Genomic DNA, 21,409 nt, shown 5'->3' on the forward strand with positions numbered 1-21,409 from the left:
CGCGTACGACGCAGAGCAGTTCCAACTGTCGAGGGCCCAGTGCTCTGTGCGTTGTGCCCAGGGCTGGATCACTTGGCATTGCCTAGAGACGTCGCTTGCTTCATTGCGTGTCTTCTACCGTACTTATCACGGGGAGTGTTTCGAAGAGCTGTGTCCCCTGATTCCTGACGCCGAATTACATCTTCGCACGAAATGCCACAAATTGCCTTATCATTCCCACCATCTGGATGTATATCGCCATGGGTACCTTCAAAAAAAGAGCGTACACCGTCCTTAAAGGCCGGCAACGCTCCTGTGTTTGTCCCGCTAATCTCTCACCTGCAGCCCGAACCACTTGAACTCGGCCGTGACCAGCTTGTAGCACGTCATGACGGGCGTGACGTCCTTCTTCCAGGCGGGGCCGACGAGCGGTCCGCGGCCCGTCTTGGCGGACTTGAACTTGGTCGGGTCCGTCTCGGGCTTGTAGTCGGCCGACGACATCGGGTCGTTCGCGATGTCGATGTGCACCACCTCGCGGGTCTTCAGCTTCTCCGCGGGTAACTCGTGTACCTGCAATGAACACAATTGTTTATTGTTAATGTTACATGATTATAACCGGTTCAAAATATTTATTGTAATCACCATTTGTTTCCTAAGCGGTGGAAGTACTGTAACTGACATCAAAAAGAATTCTACAGGAATCAATTTTGAGAAAAAAATGCTGCTGTGAAAAAAAAAGATTGCTGTTTTATTGTAATAGGTACTTGGAATAATTGACATAGAACTTTCATGGTTTGAGATTGATGAGTGAAACTTTTTTCACATGGTACCTATGTAGTTCTTCTTTGTAAAATGTGCAACATTCGATTATCGACTTTCAGTTGCTTTTTTTATTCAGCTTAAACAAGAAAGATGGATACTTCGAAAATTCGAGTGATTTTAATACGAGTTCCGACAACTAAGGCGCAGAAACGACTCGCAATATCAATAAGCTAATCCGAGTTAAACTACCCAGGAATTAGCGGCATGGTTAAACGGTACCTTATCAACAATATAGTCAATATTGTTATTGTATTTGCATCAAATCAATAAAATAAAAAATATGAAATAAAATGGGTGCCTCGTAATATGACTGATCTGCAGAAAGAAACGAATGTTGAAACTCGTGTTGCCTTTGTTGAATCGATACAGAAATGAAGAAATATTGGACCCAATTGTTACATGTGATGTAAAGTGGATTCTTTACGATAACCGTAAGCGAAAAATGCAATGGCTGACCTCAGGCCAAAAACCGCAACAGTGTCCTAAGACAAAGTTTACCAATAAAAAGGTAATGGTAACTGTTTGGTGGTCTCATCATGGTGTTATTCACTTTAGCTTTCTCCGATCTGGTCAAGCAATAACGGCAGATGTCTACTGTGCCGAACTCCGAACAATAAAAACAAAATTAGCAGTGATGCAGGCCCGACTCATGAATCGATCTCCACTTTTATTGCTCCTTGATAACGCGAGACGCGCAGATATGCTTACAAAAGCTTAAAGATGAACTTCAGGACCGCTTTCAATATTTAGGAGGTAACAAATATTACTGTTTGTCTAATTTACTGGACCCCAGATTCAGAATGAGATATTTAAATCAAGAGGAATGCAAACTGATCGCATGCCATTCATTCACTGGAGGACACTGACAGTGAGCTAAGCCGAACGTACTTCGCGTCGTCGTTGCGGCGATTGTTTTTGCATAGAGCGAATACGATACAATGATAACTGGGTTGTCAATCGAAGAAACATTTACATTCATAGAACTTTATCACAACTACCCAGAAATATGGAATCCTAAACATAAATAACAAGATAAAAATAGGGTAAGTATATTATATATAGGTGCTCAGATATTTAGCGTTACTATGAGATATAAGTGTATAATCCCTCACCAATATTATTAAATAATGAAATCCAATAAATGATTACGGACGATCGTGTGGATGCTTACACGATGATCAACGATTAACTTGCCGATGATGGACGATCATCGCCGATAGTGGAGGCGAGGCATTAAACGAGTACACGGTCCATCTCTAGTTATAACTAGCAAGTAGTTTTTTTTAATACGTATAAATATTGAGAGCTCATTTGCACTGTATGATTTTGAGCTAACCTCAGCTTTTACGAGATACGAGGGGCGGTCAAAAAGTTCGCGGAATGGCGGGGTTGGCGGGGGTGAGGTCGCTCCTCCAGGTAGCCGCTACTTGAGTAACTCATAATTACTATATATGCCAATTTCTAGCCTAATTGGGTCATTAGCTTTCGAGTTACAAACGAGTGAACAAGTAAATCGGGAACAAACTAGCCACTATGGAGAAAATTGAACATCGCGCCGTCGTAAAGTTCCTCACCAAACAAGGAAAAACGCCTCAAACTATTTTGCAAGAGATGTTAGCTGTTTACGGAGACTCTGCTCCTGGTAAAACCATGATTTACAAATGGCACGGCCTTTTCAAGCAAGGAAGGGAGTCAATTGAAGATGATCCTCGACCTGGACGGCCCATTGAGGCCACTACGCCGGAAATCATTGAAAAAGTTGAAAAACTTGTATTGGAAGACGGAAGGTTGAAGAAGAAACAACTTGCAGCATCAGTTGGAGTATCAGAAACCACAATTTTAAATATTCTTCATCAACATCTTGGCATGAGTAAAGTGTGTTCAAGGTGGGTCCCGAGAATGCTCACGCCGCTGCAAAAACGTGAGCGCGTCAACTGTTCCCGCGAGTATTTGGACCGCTGTGGAGAAGTTAGGGAAGAAATTATGGCCCGAATTGTAACCGGTGATGAAACTTGGGTTCACCACTATGAGCCTGAGTCAAAGCAGGAGTCGATGCAGTGGCACAAAAAAGGCACACCACCCCCAAAAAAATTTAAAGTGTCGCAATCGGCCGGAAAGATCATGGCGACTATTTTTTGGGATACTGAAGGTATTCTTTTGATCGATTATAAAGAACGTGGTGTTTCTATAACGGGAGAGTACTACGCTTCCCTATTGGACCGATTAAAAGAAGCTATTAAAGAAAAAAGAAGAGGAAAACTGACAAAAGGTGTACTCCTTTTGCACGACAACGCGCCCGTTCACACGAGTCATGTTGCGACGGCTGCCATTCATCGATGCGGTTTTGAACAACTACGCCATCCACCCTACAGTCCAGACCTGGCCCCTAGCGATTTTTATTTATTCCCAAAGATGAAGAAAGAGCTGCGTGGAAAAAAATTTAGAGACGATGATGAAGTCAAGTCGGCGATTTCGGCGTATTTTGACGCCCAAGACAAAACCTATTTTTTCGACGGTATTAATAAGTTATATGCCAGATCCCAAAAATGTATTCGTGTTAAGGGGGAATATATTGAAAAGGAAAAATAACATAATGTATCATTTCATCTTTTTTCCCAGTCATTCCGCGAACTTTTTGACCTCCCCTCGTATAACCTCGTATAAGCTGAGATACACAAATTGCCGAAGTGTCTAGACCTAACAGACGAGGTTACTAACAGGTGGGATGTTGATTCAACAATAAGGCTGAGAGCTATATATACTTAGTCTTTGCTCAGACTTTACTTACGTAAAACTCAGTTGAGAGTAAGCTTAGCATAATCTCTGATTTCGTTACTATTGTCATTTGACAGTTGAAATCACACTCGGCAGAAAAAAATCCAGTTTTTGTAAATCATTATTTTAATCGACCATCAAAGAGTTTACTGTAGATACTGATTAGATTTTTTTTTCTTTTACGAAACCATCTTTCATGATACTTTCTTGATCTGTCGTGACCTGGCTACCGTTTTGCTGAGTAAACAAATAGGGAAAACTTTGAAGTAAATTTAATTATAATTTTATAATTAAATATGCAGTAAAATATTTGATTATAAGAGAAACGTGACACAACTTGAATCAGATAATATTCGATGTAAAATTATTGTACACTTTTGTATTTGTAGTATCAACAATTTAAAACGCGTTCAAAATGTAGAACAAGGACGGAAAGATGCGTAAGTTGACAAAAGAACATCGTGAATCAATGTCATCGAAAGATATTAACCCGGAAGAACTGAAATAATAAAGAATTCTTGGTTAATCGAGAAAGCTTCTCAATACATTTTTGATAATGTTTTGTATGTTCATAAGCACATTGAGGAATTTTCTAGAAACTGTGACATTCATAATGTTAACACGAGGAACAAACATAAACTTGTTATGCCTACTACTCGGTTGGGTCGAGTTAGTAAGTCTTTTGTTGGGCGATGTATATGCTTCTACAATATGATCCCAGAAAATGTACAAAACTAATGTGTTACGAAATTTAAAAGAATTGTTAAAAAACGTTTGTGTGGGAAAGGTTATTATAGCATAAACGATTTTCTTAATGACACGACGGACTGGGATTAAAGCGAACACCCTCAGGCTCTTTAATTATTAATGTTTATTGTACGATATTACATTGTAATCCATATTTTATATAAAAAAAAGCCCGCTGAGTTTCTTGCGCCCATTCTTCTCAGGTCTGAGGCAGTCTCTTTTGAATGGGTGGTAGATTTTGATGTTCAATAAGTGATTATAAATCCTATTTTGAATAAAAATATTTGAATTTGAAATTTGAATTTGAATGAAAAATCTTTACTGAGTATAATTATCTAGTCTATCACAATATATAGTATATTGAAAAAGAATCTGAATTGAGCTGTAATATTCCTACCATAGTTTTGTTTAGACACGGGCTTATTTTTGAATAGGACTTCTTCACGCCTTCGGTGCACTTCATTTTGTAAGTATAGAAAGTAACTGAGCTGTCACGCTGGGCCATATAACGCTGTAAAATCCGGGTAAAGTCGGTTCGACTAGAATAATGGAGCGCGAATAGTCACAGCAAAATTTACTAACTTACTTAATCATGCATAGCATACAGTTAATATTATGACATACATTTACAAATATAGAACAAAAAAAATTGTCACACACCGTTTTTTTCTGGGAAGACCTTTCCAAGAACCCGTTTAGGCGAAAACTTGGGATATTTGTCAATCGGGTCGAACACGACTACCCCACAACCACAGAATAATGTCACTGGTCACAATTTGAAACTGGCGCCATTTTAGTAGACACCTATTGAGGCAGGTTTTGCCTTTGCAATTACACACCTTCAATCTATATTAACATTTATTTTAACCGGCACTAAATGATAATAATAATAATTTGACACTGTTTTACACAAATTATCTTGCCCCAGTTTAGGTTGCAATAATTGTCACCACGGGTGCAAGGATGATAGCAATCGATATATTTGACACAATATACTTAAACGTACATATAGATATCCATAATCATAATATAATATGTTGGAACCCAACGGCATTCAACCTGGAACCTGTAGCTTAGTAGCCAGGTCACTTACTACTTCTGAATAGGTCGACAATAATATGCAATAACAATATAGGTATTGGCTTGGTGTTCAATTAGTAAATATTCAAATGCATATCATGCATTCACAAAAACTAAATAACAATATATGTTCAGAAATGGACTTATTGGTTTGAACGAGATCTAGCAAGTAGTTTTTTTTAATACGTATAAATATTGAGAGCTCATTTGCACTGTATGATTTTGAGGTAACCTCAGCTTTTACGAGATATAACCTCGTATAAGCTGAGATACACAAATTGCCGAAGTGTCTAGACCTAACAGACGAGGTTACTAATGGGGATGTTGATTCAAGAATAAGGCTGATAGCTATATATACTTAGTCTTTGCTCAGACTTTACTTACGTAAAACTCAGTTGAGAGTAAGCTTAGCATAAGCTCTGATTTCGTTACTATTGTCATTTGACAGCTGAAATCATACTGAGTTTAAGCTAAGACAGCCCAATGTAAAAGTCAAGTTCGCGTTTCATCCCACTCAGCCAAGTTTTACGTAAGTAAAGTCAATGCAAAGACTAAGTATCTATAGCTCTCAGCCTAATTGTTCAGAATAGTCGTTTGTGTAAACGTCTATAAAGCAAAGAGCGTGGACCATTATCTCAAGAGAATTAGTTTAAGGGCGAGATACAGAGGGTAGCTGTATTGTCTGTCGCCCTAACCACCGGCCGAATTTGTATTCATAATATTATTGTTTTTATAAATATGCGATATGTATAAATGTAAACTATACAATCAAGTTGTAATAAAGAGTATTATAATAGTAATATATAGTTATACATCAAGTTGTTTATTACAGAATAAGGTTTATAGTTCATTCTTTGTAAATGTAGGTTCAAGTTTAGGCTCTGGCAATGTTCTTGATAATAACATGGAATTATTTTTAATTATTCCATTTGTCATTGTCTCACCTCTCCACTGCTGCGCGGATTCTCACTTCCTTAATACGTACGATAACAATAGCGAGTAAGTATTATTTTTTGAAACACAACATTGGATTCATAAAAAATATGATTGTATTTCATTACGAGTAACAAATACGTACATAAACAAACAATTTTCCGAATCAAAGTACAAGATATGAAGCTATGTAGGTACTCCTAAAATTCTTTTCTTTAATTTCTTTTTTTTATTTGCAGCTATTATGGAACTCACCCTTCTTCAATGCTTACTAGATGATACACACTGTCCAAATTTCAGCTGTTTAAGTACAGCAGTTTACAAGCCGCTGTCATACAGACAAACGTATGGAAGCCTTTCAAGACGTGTTTGTTTCACAATTCGAATACATACATACATACATTCAATCACGCTTGTCTCTCAGAGGGTTTGACAAATACTTCGGACTTCCATTTACAACAAACCTAACCATAGATATAGAACATATTAGCGCATAGACGACCCTCAGCACGATAATGTTTTAACAATTTTGATTTGTTTGTTTGAATAATGATTTCGAATTTAAATGATTTCAATTTGAAACATCGAAATTCTTATGAAAGCTAGGGTTGTTGTAATTAGCTTGTAAAGAGATTTAATTCAATTGTTTGGTCAATAGGAGAACACAAAAAAAGGATTAAGCAATTATGCATTGCACTAAATTTCGTTGATTTAAATTAAAATTTTCACAAAAAATGTCAAGGCTCTCAATTTATCAAGTGATATTATAAATATTTAAATATAAATAATGTTGAACTTTAGAAAATAAATGCTTATTATTACGCAGAAGGTGTGAAAATAAAATAAAATATTTATAAGACCAGTGCTGAAGCCTTTTAAAATAATAAAAAGTGAAAAAAAAAGGAGTAGGGTGAATTTTTACACCATCAAAAAGTAGAGATTTCAACAAACAAAAAGCCCACCGACTTTTTTGAAAAAGCTGATATTTTGACATAAGAATTTTCGGCAGAGAATAAGGGTTCTTTTTCGATATTAAGTCAAAATAAGGTGAAAATATTAATATTTGAAATAAAAAAAAATACAGTTTATTTGGGATATAAAAAGGTAACTTTCCACCAAATTACGTGGATTTTTTTTTTGTAAAAGATAAAAATAAAATACCAACAATTTGTTTATTTGAATTTTTCACATAAATTTTGGGGTTATGTGAAAATAGTGTAAAAAATTGTACATCGTTTAATTATATCTTTGCTGTTTGACTTTTTATCCATAAGACTTGTAGTTTTGCCGGAAATCGAGATAAACCGTTTTTTACCCTTAAACACCCTCCTTTTTCCACTTCCCGACCTCAGATCGCCCGTAAAATTATCGACCCTGGTCTATATATTTTGAAAATAATAAATTAAAACGTGATTTCATCACACACAAACTGCAACGAAGCACTCATTTAGTAATACAGAGTAGATTTTATAGTTATCTAAGATACTTGTGAACACTTTCGGCAAATGAGTGTCAATATAGTCCAATTATGAATTTTGGCAAATCGGAACATAATTGGTTTGTCAGCCGATTGTTTGACCTATTGAACTTCTGGGTTAAGTGCTTCATTATATTGTCAATTTAGTATCTACTTGTATGTTATTAGGACTACCCAATTTCAATTATACTTGTACTTTCATTTCGAATTCAAATATTTTTATTCATTATTATGAAAATGATTTCACTTAATGAAAGTAAAAAACTACCACACCCATTCGAGTGATGTATGCCTCAGACCTGAGAAGAACGAGCGCATGAAACTCAGCTGGCTTCTTTTTTCATAAAAATATATTTTTACAATGTAATATCCTAATTAAATTTATATAGCCTGGCGGTCGCTCCAATTGCAACTTCTTTAAAAACTTTAGGTAAAATAAAGAAAAACAATCACGCTCAAAAATTGTATGAAGCAAAACTATAAGGCAGAGTTTTCTTTCAGTTGTGTTTCGAGCACGCTTTGAATACAACGCCACGCAATCACAAAGTTTTCAGTGAAAAACTGTCCAAATAACATATCCAAGCTTAAAAAGGATGGAGTACGGTATTTCAAGTAAGCGCGAATGTAAAGGGGACATTAACAAATTTGTGTAAGTAACTAACGTGACGAATTATATAATATTAAGAATTACATTTCAATAGCTAAATCAAAATGTTCTTGCCTCGTATTCGCGTCCACGCGTGTTTCTAGCGCGTGACGTAGTGTTACTACTTCTAATAAGCGTATACAATAGACTTTGAACAGTACTGCAACGTAATAAGGTGTTCATTTGAATGAATGTATAAGAAGTATATGTAAAGTTACTGTATACGTCTATACAAAGCCGCTCGGACATTTTTTGACGAACTTTTAACAGGCAATTGAGAGTCTAGTTTTTTATAGTCCGTCAATGAACATAATTATTATTTATGCTTTCCATTGCTCCTTTGTCATTTTTTTTTTAATTTTGTATACTTACATTTTTCTTTATACAACAACACATTAAGAATTTATATATAAAAATTTATATATGCGTAGCAAGGCCGAAATTCGCTTATAATTATGAGAATGTTTAAACAAACGATTGTGCTGTGCATTTTAAAAATATTTACAAACTTATTCAAGCCTGCGCACGGTATTAATTTTATAATGACCTCTATATTGTTTGGACTTCCTCGAGAGTTCAAACATCAATATTTTTATAAGAGTCCGAGTATTATATTCGTAGCATTTTCCTTGATTAACGCGAGTGTTGCATATTTTACGACGTTTTTAGGGGGTCTAGAATACCCCCTGAAAACGTGATTTGGGAAGGTCCCGAAACGTCAGGTTAATTAAAATTATAATAAAAATGTAACTTTTATGCAAAATCTAATGTAAAAACACACTAACAATTACACGCGTTTTAATCATTGAAAAAGTGTTTCATTTAAATATTAAATTTCTTAAAGACATGGTTATCTTTGTGTTAAGTGCAATACAATAATCTCCCATACGATGCACCGTAGAACACTGGAGAACGTTACATGGATACAAATATATCACCCCCGACGCGACGCTGCCAGCACTGCATAAAGAGCTTTCATTTGCCTCAATATATACGTACTTATTAGGGGTCTGAGTATAAAATCTTCGTACCTACAGTAAAATTCAAACATATTTTTTGTAAGGCAAAATATCTATTTTGTTTAATCGAAGTATTTACCATCTCTATAAATCCAAATGTTTTGAGTTTTCTTGAGTGTTAATTCCGTCAACATTCGTCTACAAACAATTCGACAGGTGTTTCGCCTCTACACGAGGCATCCTCAGGAGATGTTAACTCGCCAAACTCTGGCAAGAGACTCTCTATCTCTAACTAAGGAATCTCTATACTTGGCTGCAATAACGTCTGTGATTCCTGTGGTACCTGCTACAGGAGAATGTGGGCGGCGATGGTCACCTTAAGATTAGGTACGCTTGTTTGACCTCCTACTCCATAAAAAAAAAGTATGAAAATCTCCCAAAATGTTCATAATATTTGACGTCTGCTTAAAATGGTCTCGAAAAGAACATAATTATTATATAATGCATTCATTTTTAGCATAATCTCATAAATAATTCCAAACTAATCACAAATTAAAGGCGATATGATTTTTTATCAGTAAATCGTAGACAAGGTCGTCGAGGTTTGTATTTAGACGTGATAATAGCGTTTGCGTTTATGTCAGTGCCTTACGACATCGTAACGTTCACGGAAAACACTTTTATTTTGAAGCTGCCCGAACGCCATGCTTCGCTGATTTTTGTGTTTTTAACTCAGAGTTTTAACTGACCGCCGAGAAACGAAGAAACTATAGTAGAATCGTTTATCAAAAAGATGACACACAAAACATAGCTGTTCATTTTTTTATTATCTTACATATCACAGATTTACTACATAATCTGAGACGAAAGCTGTAATGACGGACCACCACTTGCCACGGTTCTGTCATACTCTTACTACTCTAATAAAACGTAATTTTTTTCCCTCAAGAAACAGTGTCATGTTGCGGGTAAACTGGATTAAATTAAGAAGAAAAACATGTCCACACTTTAGATCATTTATACATCTAGCTAGATAGACTATGACAGCTGTGAAAACGTCGAAAAAAATTGAGTTGAATTAAGTTTAGAGTTAACCTCTATTTTGAGCAATTCACGCACGAGACTCTATCTATACGTATTTATTATCTAAGGTAAGGTATACACTACTACATTTTTCTTAATGAATCCAAGTATCTCGCGATGATGAAGGGGGTCGAAAAATCGCTTAAAAATTAGCGAATAACCCTAATATGTGAAATATTATTTTGCTTGATCTTATTCATTCAAGCTCTTATTCTTACACTTTTGGCCTGTCCTCTTTCAGTGTCCAATTCTGATCGTGGAGTCAACGTGTACGTCCACCATTCTAAAACACCATATTTCAACCCATATTCGCACTATCGTCGGCTCCACACCATCATACAACAATCCAACGTGCCTTCAGTCTGCCCAACTAAAGATCGATCCAAAACCTTATTCATTATAGAGGACATTGAAGTGATTACTGCTTTTGGGCTATATATCTTTTGAGTGTGTGAGTAAAATAAAGAAGACAACGATAGAAACGAAACACACAAAGGAATTGGAGACAATGAAGAACTTAGTTTGGTCAGTTTCAAAGAGTTTTACTATTTATTCCCTTGCACAGATTCTGCAAACTTAAAAGTAAAACGTCCTTCAACTTTTATTTAACTAAATATGCCAAATAAATAAATATTGACCTTTGAATTACATTTCGCCAAGAGGGACTGCCTATCCTGCTATAAACGTAGGGTCGCCGCTGCCTGAAGCTTAAAGAGGAATCCCTTAAATTGTACTTCAAATTTAAACGGAAGACGGAACCTGTATCCGTAACCCTCTAGAAGTACAAGCTGTTCTGCTGCAGAAGTAGATGTGGTAGCATGTTCTGCCCCGGACGAATACTCGTCCTCTCAGGTTTCCTCCCTGAATATTACAAGTTAAGGTCTCGCTGGGTCAATGTGTTCAGATTCGTAGCGAGGCCACTAAACAATCAAATTAAATCAAAATCCTGCTGGAGTGAGAGGCCATAGATAGCGTGGGAGCGGAATGCATATTATAAGTCTTTATACTTAAAAGGCATAAATACCATTTATTTTCTTAAAATTATTCCTTTAAAATTATTTTTGATTGAGGAAGAAGACTTAACACCATTGAATACTCTAAGGATTCAACATCTCTTGCCTAGAGGATTAACTGATTTAAACACAGAATAACTATAGCAGAACAGTGGAAAACCTAATCTCTAAAAATTCGCCTCGATTTCCACACCACCAGGAGAATTTTAAACAAAGTACATTCTAAGGATATTTTTATTTAAACAAAGTGGAGGTATCGATAAGAATATTATGCAAGAGTGTTCCGGCCTTGAACTTATAAATGTTATTGAGTGCACCCTGCGTAAGACTGTTGACTTAGTCTTAGTCTCGTTTGACCCTAATTGAATTCGTTTGACTTATGTCTGATATATATTTTCTTTCTCTTTTCAGGTGTGTGTGGATAAATAATGCAAAGAGAAAAATATAATTGTTTAAACTTTATACACTCGTGTTTAATAGAAATTCTTATATTTTATATGAAACCCTAAATGTAAAAAATGTGTGAAAAAAATTTACAATATTTTATAAACTTGGCTATAATATTATAATATGAAAATATATAATATAATTCAATTAATTTTAATGCAACAGTATTAAGGCGACACTAAATGCCAGCGACCTTGAGCGATATCAGTTCACGGCTGCCGGCCCGCCATCTATGTAAAAATGCCAATATTTTCAAAATTCTTGGGTGGAAATCAGTTTATATGCTTACAATCCTCGCAATTAACTACTAATCTGAATAAATGAACCTACACAAGAAAGTACAAGCTATAAGAATAACTTTTCTGAGAGAAGTACCAAAAAAATGCGTCACGCCATGCCAAAAAACTTGTTTAATTTCAAAGAAAAGTGGTTGTTCAAAAAGGCTCGGCAGTGTTAGCTAAGCAAGCATTAGCAACCTACAAATAAGACTTAAGGATATGTGTAACAGGATTAAGTAGTGTTCATAGCTTGAAATGCTATACTTTCACCACAAAACTTGTCTAGAAACACCATGTTTGCGTGTTTTCTGCTTACTCTTCGCCTTAAATAACGCTGAACGGCAACTTATGATGTCAAACATATAAAACTATACTTTATTTTAAATACATAATATTATTACTAAAAAAATTTTCGACGTGTACATATTATAAAATATGTTGAATGAAAAAAACCTATTAAAACTTATAATAAATATTATAAAGCATAGTATGTAAGTAACGCATCGTTAATAACAAGGTTGATAGTTAACGTAAAAAAGACGTAAATCTTATTATTATACAGTTCTTGTTCATAATATTATGTTCTTCTTCATATTATTATGTATAACCTAGGTAAGGATTATATCTTATGAAAGTCATGTTATATTTCAACAATAATGTATAGGCATTTCACAAATAAATAAAAAAGGCAAACATTTTTAACTGACTTCAAAAAGGAGGAGGATCTCAATTCGATTGGTACTTTTTTATGTAGGTAGGTACATCGATAACACTGAGAATTATGATCCCATTAACATGACACAACTTAATACCTACCAATAGGTATCACATATAAAATATCTAGTATTTTATTAATATTAAAGGTTTGTATAAGAGGTGTATTAAATTAAATCTTTATTTATTTATTTTTACTTTTCAGTTTCTGAAATTGGTTTTTTTAAACGTAGTTTTGTTCTTATGTTTAAATGATTATGTATTAGCACAGAACACCAATGGGTACGCAAGGTTGCTTTAATACTGTATATTCCTAATACTTAGCCACAGCCCACAGTGAAACGCGGCTTGAGTTTATTAATAGTTAATTAACTTACAGGCCCTGTATTTCCTCGTGCATAAGTAATTACAGTAATCCTTGAGGAAGACAAATTAAAAAATTAAATGATACATAGCGGCCGCCTGCGGATTCACTTGCATTTCTTTACCAATCGGAATGTTTTTTTGCGCTAATTTATTTTCTAAATACATAATAGCAGCCGTTTAAATAATAATAAAAAATATGTAAAAGAACCTTAGTGGAACAAAAGACACATAATAAAACGTATTCTTGGTAAATAGCACCTATAGATAAATAAAGGTATACTCACATTATACTGGTCGCCGGCGTCTGGCACGTGCAACGACTCTATGCAGATCACGAAATTGTCCTTCATGTAACCGGGGTTCTGGGAGCAATAATAAAACATGCGTTATTGACAAAACAACAGACCTCTTCGCATCTCTTGTCCCCATCTCTTCACCACTTCCCATCACACCTGATCGTGAGCCTCGTGCCCGTTTGCCCATCATATTTAAAAAAAGATTGAAATCTTATTATAACGAGTATAAATATTTTTATGAGAGATACAGAAGTTCGTTTGTCAGTGATTATTTTGAGTTGGATTAGTGACATTAACGGCATATCCTCTTAGATGTAAGACAGCGCTATAGCAACAAATACTAAAACCAAAATGTTAATAACAATATGGTTCGAAGTGTTTTTTTTTTATGGAATAGGAGGACAAACGAGCGTACGGGTCACCAGGTGTTAAGTGATCACCGCCGCCCACATTCTCTTGCAACACCAGAGGAATCACAAGAGCGTTGCCGGCCTTTAAGGAAGGTGTACGCGCTTTTTTTAAAGGTACCCATGTCGTATTGTCCCGGAAACACCGCACAAGGAAGCACATTCCATAGCTTTGTAGTACGAGGCAGAAAGCTCCTTGAAAACCGCACTGTGGAGGACCGCCACACATCCAGATGGTGGGGATGAAATCCTAACTTGTGGCGTGTCGTGCGAAGGTGGAATTCGGCGGCAGGAATCAGGTTAAACAGCTCTTCGGAACACTCCCCGTGATAAATGCGGTAGAAGACACACAATGATGCGACGTCTCTACGCAACGCCAAGAGCCGTTCCAGCCGTTCACAGAGCACTGAGTCCCCGACAATTCGAGCTGCTCTACGTTGCACGCGGTCAAATGGATCGAGCAGATACTGGGGTGCGCCAGACCAGAGATGACAGCAATACTCCATGTGTGGCCGGACCTGCGCTTTGTAGAGCGCTAGGGCCGGCTTGAAGTATTGCCGTGCTCTATTGATGCCGCCCAGCTTCTTCGAAGCCAATTTGGCTTTGCCCTCCAGATGGCCACGGAATTGGCAATCGCTCGAGATTTCGAGACCCAGTATTCCGATACTAGGCGCGGCTTTAAGAGAAGTGTTCTCGAAGAGCGGTGATACGACAAATGGGGTTTTTTTAGTGGTAAACGCGCAAACTTGAGTCTTCTGGGGGTTAAATTGGATAAGGTTCAATTTACCCCATTCCGCGACCTTCTCGAGAGAGGACTCGATAGAAGACACAAGTTTCTCCCGGCACTGGTCGACGATTTCCCAAGAGAGACCTGCATGGCCCGTGTATACGGCATCACCAGTGCTGTCGTCCGCATAGCAATGTATGTTGGAGTTGTCCAACATATCATTGATATGCAGATAAAAAAACCGTAGGAGATAGCACACAGCCTTGGGGCACTCCAGCATTCACGGGCTTCGGGTTCGAGCAATATCCGTCGACAACGACCTGTATGCTACGCCCAGTGAGGAAGCTGGAGGTCCACTTGCACAAGCTCTCGGGAAGCCCAAATGATGGAAGTTTTGAGAGGAGCGCCTTGTGCCATACACGATCAAAGGCCTTCGCTATATCCAGGCTAACTGCCAGGCCTTCCCCCTTGCTTTCAATAGCCGCCTTAGGAGTGTTATCGTGTACGATGGTATGGAACCCTTCGTGCGCGGGTCCGGCTCGCAACGAATACGGAAAGCTTTGAGTAGAAGAAATCATTTGAATATTTTCATCATGTTTCATATATTTATTGGCGAGTTTGCTATCGCAAGTATTTATAGTATATGGCAAGCTCAGTTGACCGCGATCTTTGAAGAGTGTTCACACGATCGACACAATGCATTTAATACTGGATAGTTGAGAATAATGCTACGAAAGAAGATAAATGCCAGTGCATGGATATCAAATGATATAAAGTTCAGAGGAGACCGTGGTGATTTGAATTTTTTTGAAGATGGGAGAAGGAGGAAGATGGCGGCACAGCATGTACTTAGCTCACGCGCAATATTATTGCGTATAGTAAGCCAATAATATATCGTACAGTGAAATGTGAACGGGTCCATAATAATTATGTATGGTGCGCGCTATTGTTGCGCTATCAATCTCTATCTATATGCTAATATGTCATTTTATTTGTAGTATATAGTATTGTAGTTACATATTATATATGTATAAATTAAATATAGTAACATAATATATACAGTACCCATTCCCATTTATATTCATTTAAGTATACATTCTTAAAAAGATTAAGTATAAATATATATTAGAACACTATAGCAACCTATATAAATTCAAATATTACATACAAATTTATTACAATGGGAAGACTACAATAATTATTGCTAATAAAGATTTTCTATTTCTATTATATTTTTGCCTACCTACTTCCTGCCTTTTGCCTTTTGCATTTTCGCCTACCTGCTTTAAGCTTACCCCTTATGGAATGACATGTTGTGACTATTTACTAATTTTCATCACTATTTGTGTCTGTATGTCGGGGCTGTGTAATAAACGAATACTTCTTATAACAAATTGTGATAAAAAAAAATATGAACAACGTTATACAGTTGTATTAATATGAATTTATAATTCTATTAATTTACTTTTTATAATTACATACTTCATCTTTAAAACGCGGTTTAAGTTCAAGGAGAACCACTAAGCAAATGATACTTATGTAAGACATAGTGGAATATAATAACAATATATGTTTTATCTTTTACAGTGTTTTACACATTGAACATTTTTAAATAAAAGAACATACCAATCGTGGGGCTCACTGAATAGTCAATAATTACTGCGCCAAAACTTATTTTTATATTAAGAGCGAAAGAGAGATTTTAGAAGAAGAGAGAGTTTTATTATTATAATAGCAATAACCAGGTGTACCTAAAGAATCATAAATGATCCATGTACATACAGCTTGGAAGATGACAGCTCCTTAGATAATTTATACGTCAAAAAATCGACAAAATAGCGGTGAACAGTAAGCTTCTATTTTCAGCAATACGCGCACTATAAACCACAGTGATTGACGTACCACGTGTGTAAGACACTCGCGATAGTACGTTCGAGATACCTAGTACGTAAGGAGCTAGCTGTCATGCACACTAAAGTAATAAACCAGGCCTGTTGTCATGCGTTGCCTAACAGCAAGAGGCTCCATTTAGACGTATAAACTATCTAAGGACAGCTCCTCAGAGCCACAACATTCGAGGACATGAGATTTATCAGCTGTTGTAGCAGTAAAAACTAATGGTTGGAATATTTCACAGGGAATAAGAAAGAAAAGTTCAGAAGTTTAAGTTGAAAGGTTTCAAACTTTAATCAAATCGATTTTTGTCGCTTCGATTATGTTGAAAGTCACTTCATATGGTTCTAACCGCAAATGGTCTAGCAGTTGATTAAAATCGATCCACATAACATTTGTGTGATAAAATAATAAAAGAAAAGTATTACGAGATGATACATCGTAACATAAGTTCTGTATTCCAATTCCAGGCGCCTCAATAATGTGATCAAGTGTCTCTTAAGAAGAAAGTAACTAAACTGACTGTAGTGTATTGACATCTAGTCTGAACTGAGTATGTCTTAACAATCATTGTCATGACATCGACAGTGACATTAACCGTGTGACGTTGAGTGCTATATAAGGAATGTACAGTACAGCGGAAGGTACAGTTCTAATCGGCTATAGGTTGCGTGCGGACGTCCCCGGGTATAGTGTTACATAGTAAAGATTAGTTGTTTCACTCGTGAGAACGTATGGAGACCCCGCCGCCTTATCGAATACGGACATAAGTTTTCTTCTATAGTAATGCCAACGAGACAAGATAAAGAATGTAAACAAAGTTTTAAGGCTTCAAAACATTTTTATTTGAATAAATTACATATATACAAATAATTGATTCCCGATTCTAATCGCTGTCGTCTGTATTATACAAAAATGATTCACTGGAAGAGTCCGAATCAGCCGTATTTATGACAATATAACTCGGTAACGGTGTGTTTGTTTACATTCTTCATGTCGTCTCGTTGGACTTAGTATAGACTGTAGGCAGTAGCTGCCGAAAAACAGAGATGCACTTATACTGTTGTTGTCCAGTTTGAATAATTAACCGGTAAATATTTTTTCGGTTTCCAAATCTTGAGTTACGACTAAGATCAGATCAGATCAAATCATATCATTTGTGTTACTCAAACTGCGGCGACTATTTCACCAGCGATGGGGTCGTTTGCAAAATATTATATCTCGATACAAAAAACGGCAGGCAGTGTGCAAGCATCTTTTATAAGGGACCGTAGCTGGTCACAATTATAATTTTAAACAATGCTGATCCCCACTGCATTGCAGTAGGTACGTTCTATCACTAAGCATCGAGGCCCTAGTGGATCATAATATAACTTCTTATCAAAACAATAAAAACACTGTCAAACACCAATCAAGTCAAATACCTAGAGATGGATACTATAATAATTATTGTGTTAACGAACGAATTTATACAAATGAAACATCACAGGACGCTTTAACTTTAACTTTCCCAGCATAATCTTAATAATATTTCTTTAAACGTTAGTTGAGCTTTGTCCAAGTCTTTCTACTATGAGTTACGTAACTGATAAAAACGGACATTAACAGCGATGAAACAATTGTACAAACTAGTAATATGACTAACTCGGTGCCTCGGTCTCCGCGACCGACATTAGGAAAGGATCGGGTTTCTTAGCAGTCACGGATGCTTGGAAGGCTTATTGTGCCCATAAAGACTTTACCCGGAGAGATTTTGAAATTAAATCCATTAATGTGTATGTCCGTCCGCGGTGCATCTAGATCATATGGACACGTAAAGTAAAAATGTACAGGATCTTGTTTGTTTGTTTGCTGATGCAAGTTTTTTGTATGCAGTAGTTTGGTTATGACTTATGAGGATGAATGAAATAAGATTGTCTGTGCTAATTTATAGAGTGAGCGTAAATGAAAGTGGAAGGAGCTAAAGTAGTAATACACAGTCTTGGAACCTGTCTACAATAAAACGAATAATAACGGTTATAATTGGTCTGTATTTGTTATTTCGTTCGGAGTGTAAACGTAAAAGTAGTTTTAATAGCCCTTACTAACCAGTTAATACGTAACTACCAAAAGGTGCACAAGGCCGTACGCTCGTAGAAGTGAGGGGCAATGCTAACTCCGCGTTGTTGTTAAACATAGATCGGGTAAATTTATTTTCTTAAAAACATTAAACTGTCAAATTATGACCCGCCGATGCACCTTACCAGAGAACAGGTAAACACCTAACAAAGGCGTAAAAAACCGTTCTGTTAATTCAACAAAACTTTGGTTGGAAAGGTTCAACTACGCTCCGGTACTTCATATCGGAGAAGTACTGAAAGAAGACCGGGACAAGTTTAGATTACTAAGAAAATAAAATTTGGGTGAACGTTTCCTGACGTATACCCCATACGTCCATAATGTCGGCCTCTCAAAGACAAGTATGATTGTATGTATGTTGCAAGAATTGTATCAGTGACGGACTCTTTTGCACAGGATGCCGGCTAGATTATGGGTTCCACAACGGCCTATTTCTGCCGCGAAGCAGTAATCATTGTGTTTCGGTCGGAAGGGCACCGTAGCTAGGGAAATTACTGGGAAAATGAGACTTAGAAGCATCTTATGTGTCAAGGTGACAAGCAATTGTGCCACTCAGAATTTTTGGGTTTCAGAATGGTTTCAAAAGGCTTTCAAGAATCCTGAGCGGCACTGCATTAGTCATAAAAAAAGAATGAAATTATTATTACACACCGTTAGCACAGTCCGGCAGTAAGGGTACGCGTTCCATGCCTCTTCGTGTACTTCAAGTGATCCCTTCGGCGCCAGGAGCCGTATGAAAGCAGGCACTTTGGATGCCAAGTGGTAGATCTTGTATGTGTACTGTCCGGATGAATATTTACCACCTGCGTTCAAACAAACGACTTACAACATTTTGATACAGTAAAAAATATATAAAAAAAATCATGTCATTCGTAATCAGCATCTTTACTACGATATAAGTTTGTAGTCTGTCCTAAATTATTATTTTTAGTGTAATTTTCAGATAAATAAACGTTATACAACTCACTGACACAAATTCTAGTAATTTTTGAAATTATTGTTTGTCTGGCTGCCTTTATGTCAGCATGTCCTTTTGTAACTCAAAAACAGCTAGAATAATCTTGATGAAAATTTGTATCACGTCACCTCCTTATAAATATATGATGACTATTTTCTGCCCGCATTTTCGTCCCTGCATATATAGTAATCACACACATCTACGAGAATTTAATCTAATTCCTAATAGTATCCCAATTCAAATGTGTCCAGTGAGCGATGTTACGCAACGCCCATAAAAAGCACAAGAACAGCCTCTTTCCACCGCAGGTGTATTTTATGTAATTCTAATAATTTGCATGCGCACATTCCTGTAAATTTATATCATGACATTAAAGATCAAAACTGCTGTAAAAGTCAGTCTAGAAAAGATCAAACAAAGCAATGTTGCGTTTTTCAAAAATAGGCTGAGGTAGATCGAAGTCCACGCTGATGCAGTAGCGGGCACATCTAGTTAATAAATAAACTGTATAAGTGGGGACCGCAGGTGAACCTTGAGGGACACAAGACGTAAAAAAGGGCAAACGAGTCATACACATGCAATGAAACTATTTGAGGTCTCTGTTTGAGATAATATGATTCAAGCCAACATAAAAGAAATCTATGTTAACCATACTCTTCGCAAGTTTTTTTGGGCTAGATGGTTCACCTTATCAAAAGCGTTAGAAAAAGCATAATAATATGCTAACCTCGAATCTAATATTACGAATTTAACTGTTCTACATCGTCCTCGTGGGTGTTTTTATCGAGCGCGTAAGAATAACCGTTTCACTATATGACCTGCCGATTGTTCGATATGCATTACTCATATCGACGTTGATAGCTACGTCATCTTAATATCGGCCAACACAACAAGCCTTGAATAGTCGTTACTAAGGTAAATTTCATTTCAAATATTTGCATATGAATTTGAGAATCATTTGTCTTTTAAAACTAAGAACCACGACTATTTCCTTCGGAGATCTACTCATTATATACCATTACCAAGCGCGGTTCTGAGGTCGTGGTCGCTGTAGACATGCCCCCGCCCCCATCCCATACATGTGGGTCAATCGACTTAGTATAGACGAAATTCAAATTTAAATAATTGATGGCAAGTCACATTAAAATGATAATCCGGTACAATTCTAGGGTAGCTATAATATTTGACGGCCTGCAAGAGCACAAGGGATTCGTGCTAATAATTTTTTAATATATTATTATATATTATTATTCAACCAACAGCACAAGAAAAGTAAACTATTTACAAAACTATTACGCAATGGCCGACTGCCAATTACAGGTTCACTGTATTTAACGTAAATACAAAATTTATTCACACTATTTAATGTACAAAATTTATTGCTCTAATTACACTATAATACCTATAAAGATTTTATGTTGTGTGTGTGTGTGTGTGTGTGTGTGTCTTAAGTAATTATCAACTATAATAACACTGCAGTGTCGGCTCTTCGATCGACACTAAGCGGACTTTTATCAGGGAACGCGAAGGAGCCGTGAATGTGGAGCCGGTATAACAAAAATAGGAAAAGTCCAGTTTGTGTTTGTCGACTCTTCCTTCTTTAGTGCATTCGTTGCGTGGGAAATTAACCTACTACATATAACATACTACGACATGTTCTAGATAAATATTTTAAAAGACATGAAAAAAAT

General features: G+C 36.5%; 1 protein-coding gene across 1 annotated transcript in view; it reads right to left on the reverse strand.

Annotated features, from left to right (window-relative positions):
- LOC126974035 (phosphatidylinositol transfer protein alpha isoform) overlaps positions 1-21,409 on the reverse strand; it is a 34,521-nt gene that overhangs the window by 3,677 nt on the left and 9,435 nt on the right. The window contains exons 4-6 of the mRNA XM_050821408.1: positions 19,412-19,563; positions 13,604-13,681; positions 319-549 (exon numbers count right to left, since the gene is read on the reverse strand). Of these exons, the coding sequence (XP_050677365.1) occupies positions 319-549; positions 13,604-13,681; positions 19,412-19,563 (461 nt within the window). The remainder of the gene's footprint in view (positions 1-318; positions 550-13,603; positions 13,682-19,411; positions 19,564-21,409) is intronic.

The sequence above is a fragment of the Leptidea sinapis genome, chromosome 31 (assembly GCF_905404315.1).
Source record: "Leptidea sinapis chromosome 31, ilLepSina1.1, whole genome shotgun sequence".
NCBI classification, from domain to species: Eukaryota; Metazoa; Arthropoda; class Insecta; order Lepidoptera; family Pieridae; genus Leptidea; species Leptidea sinapis.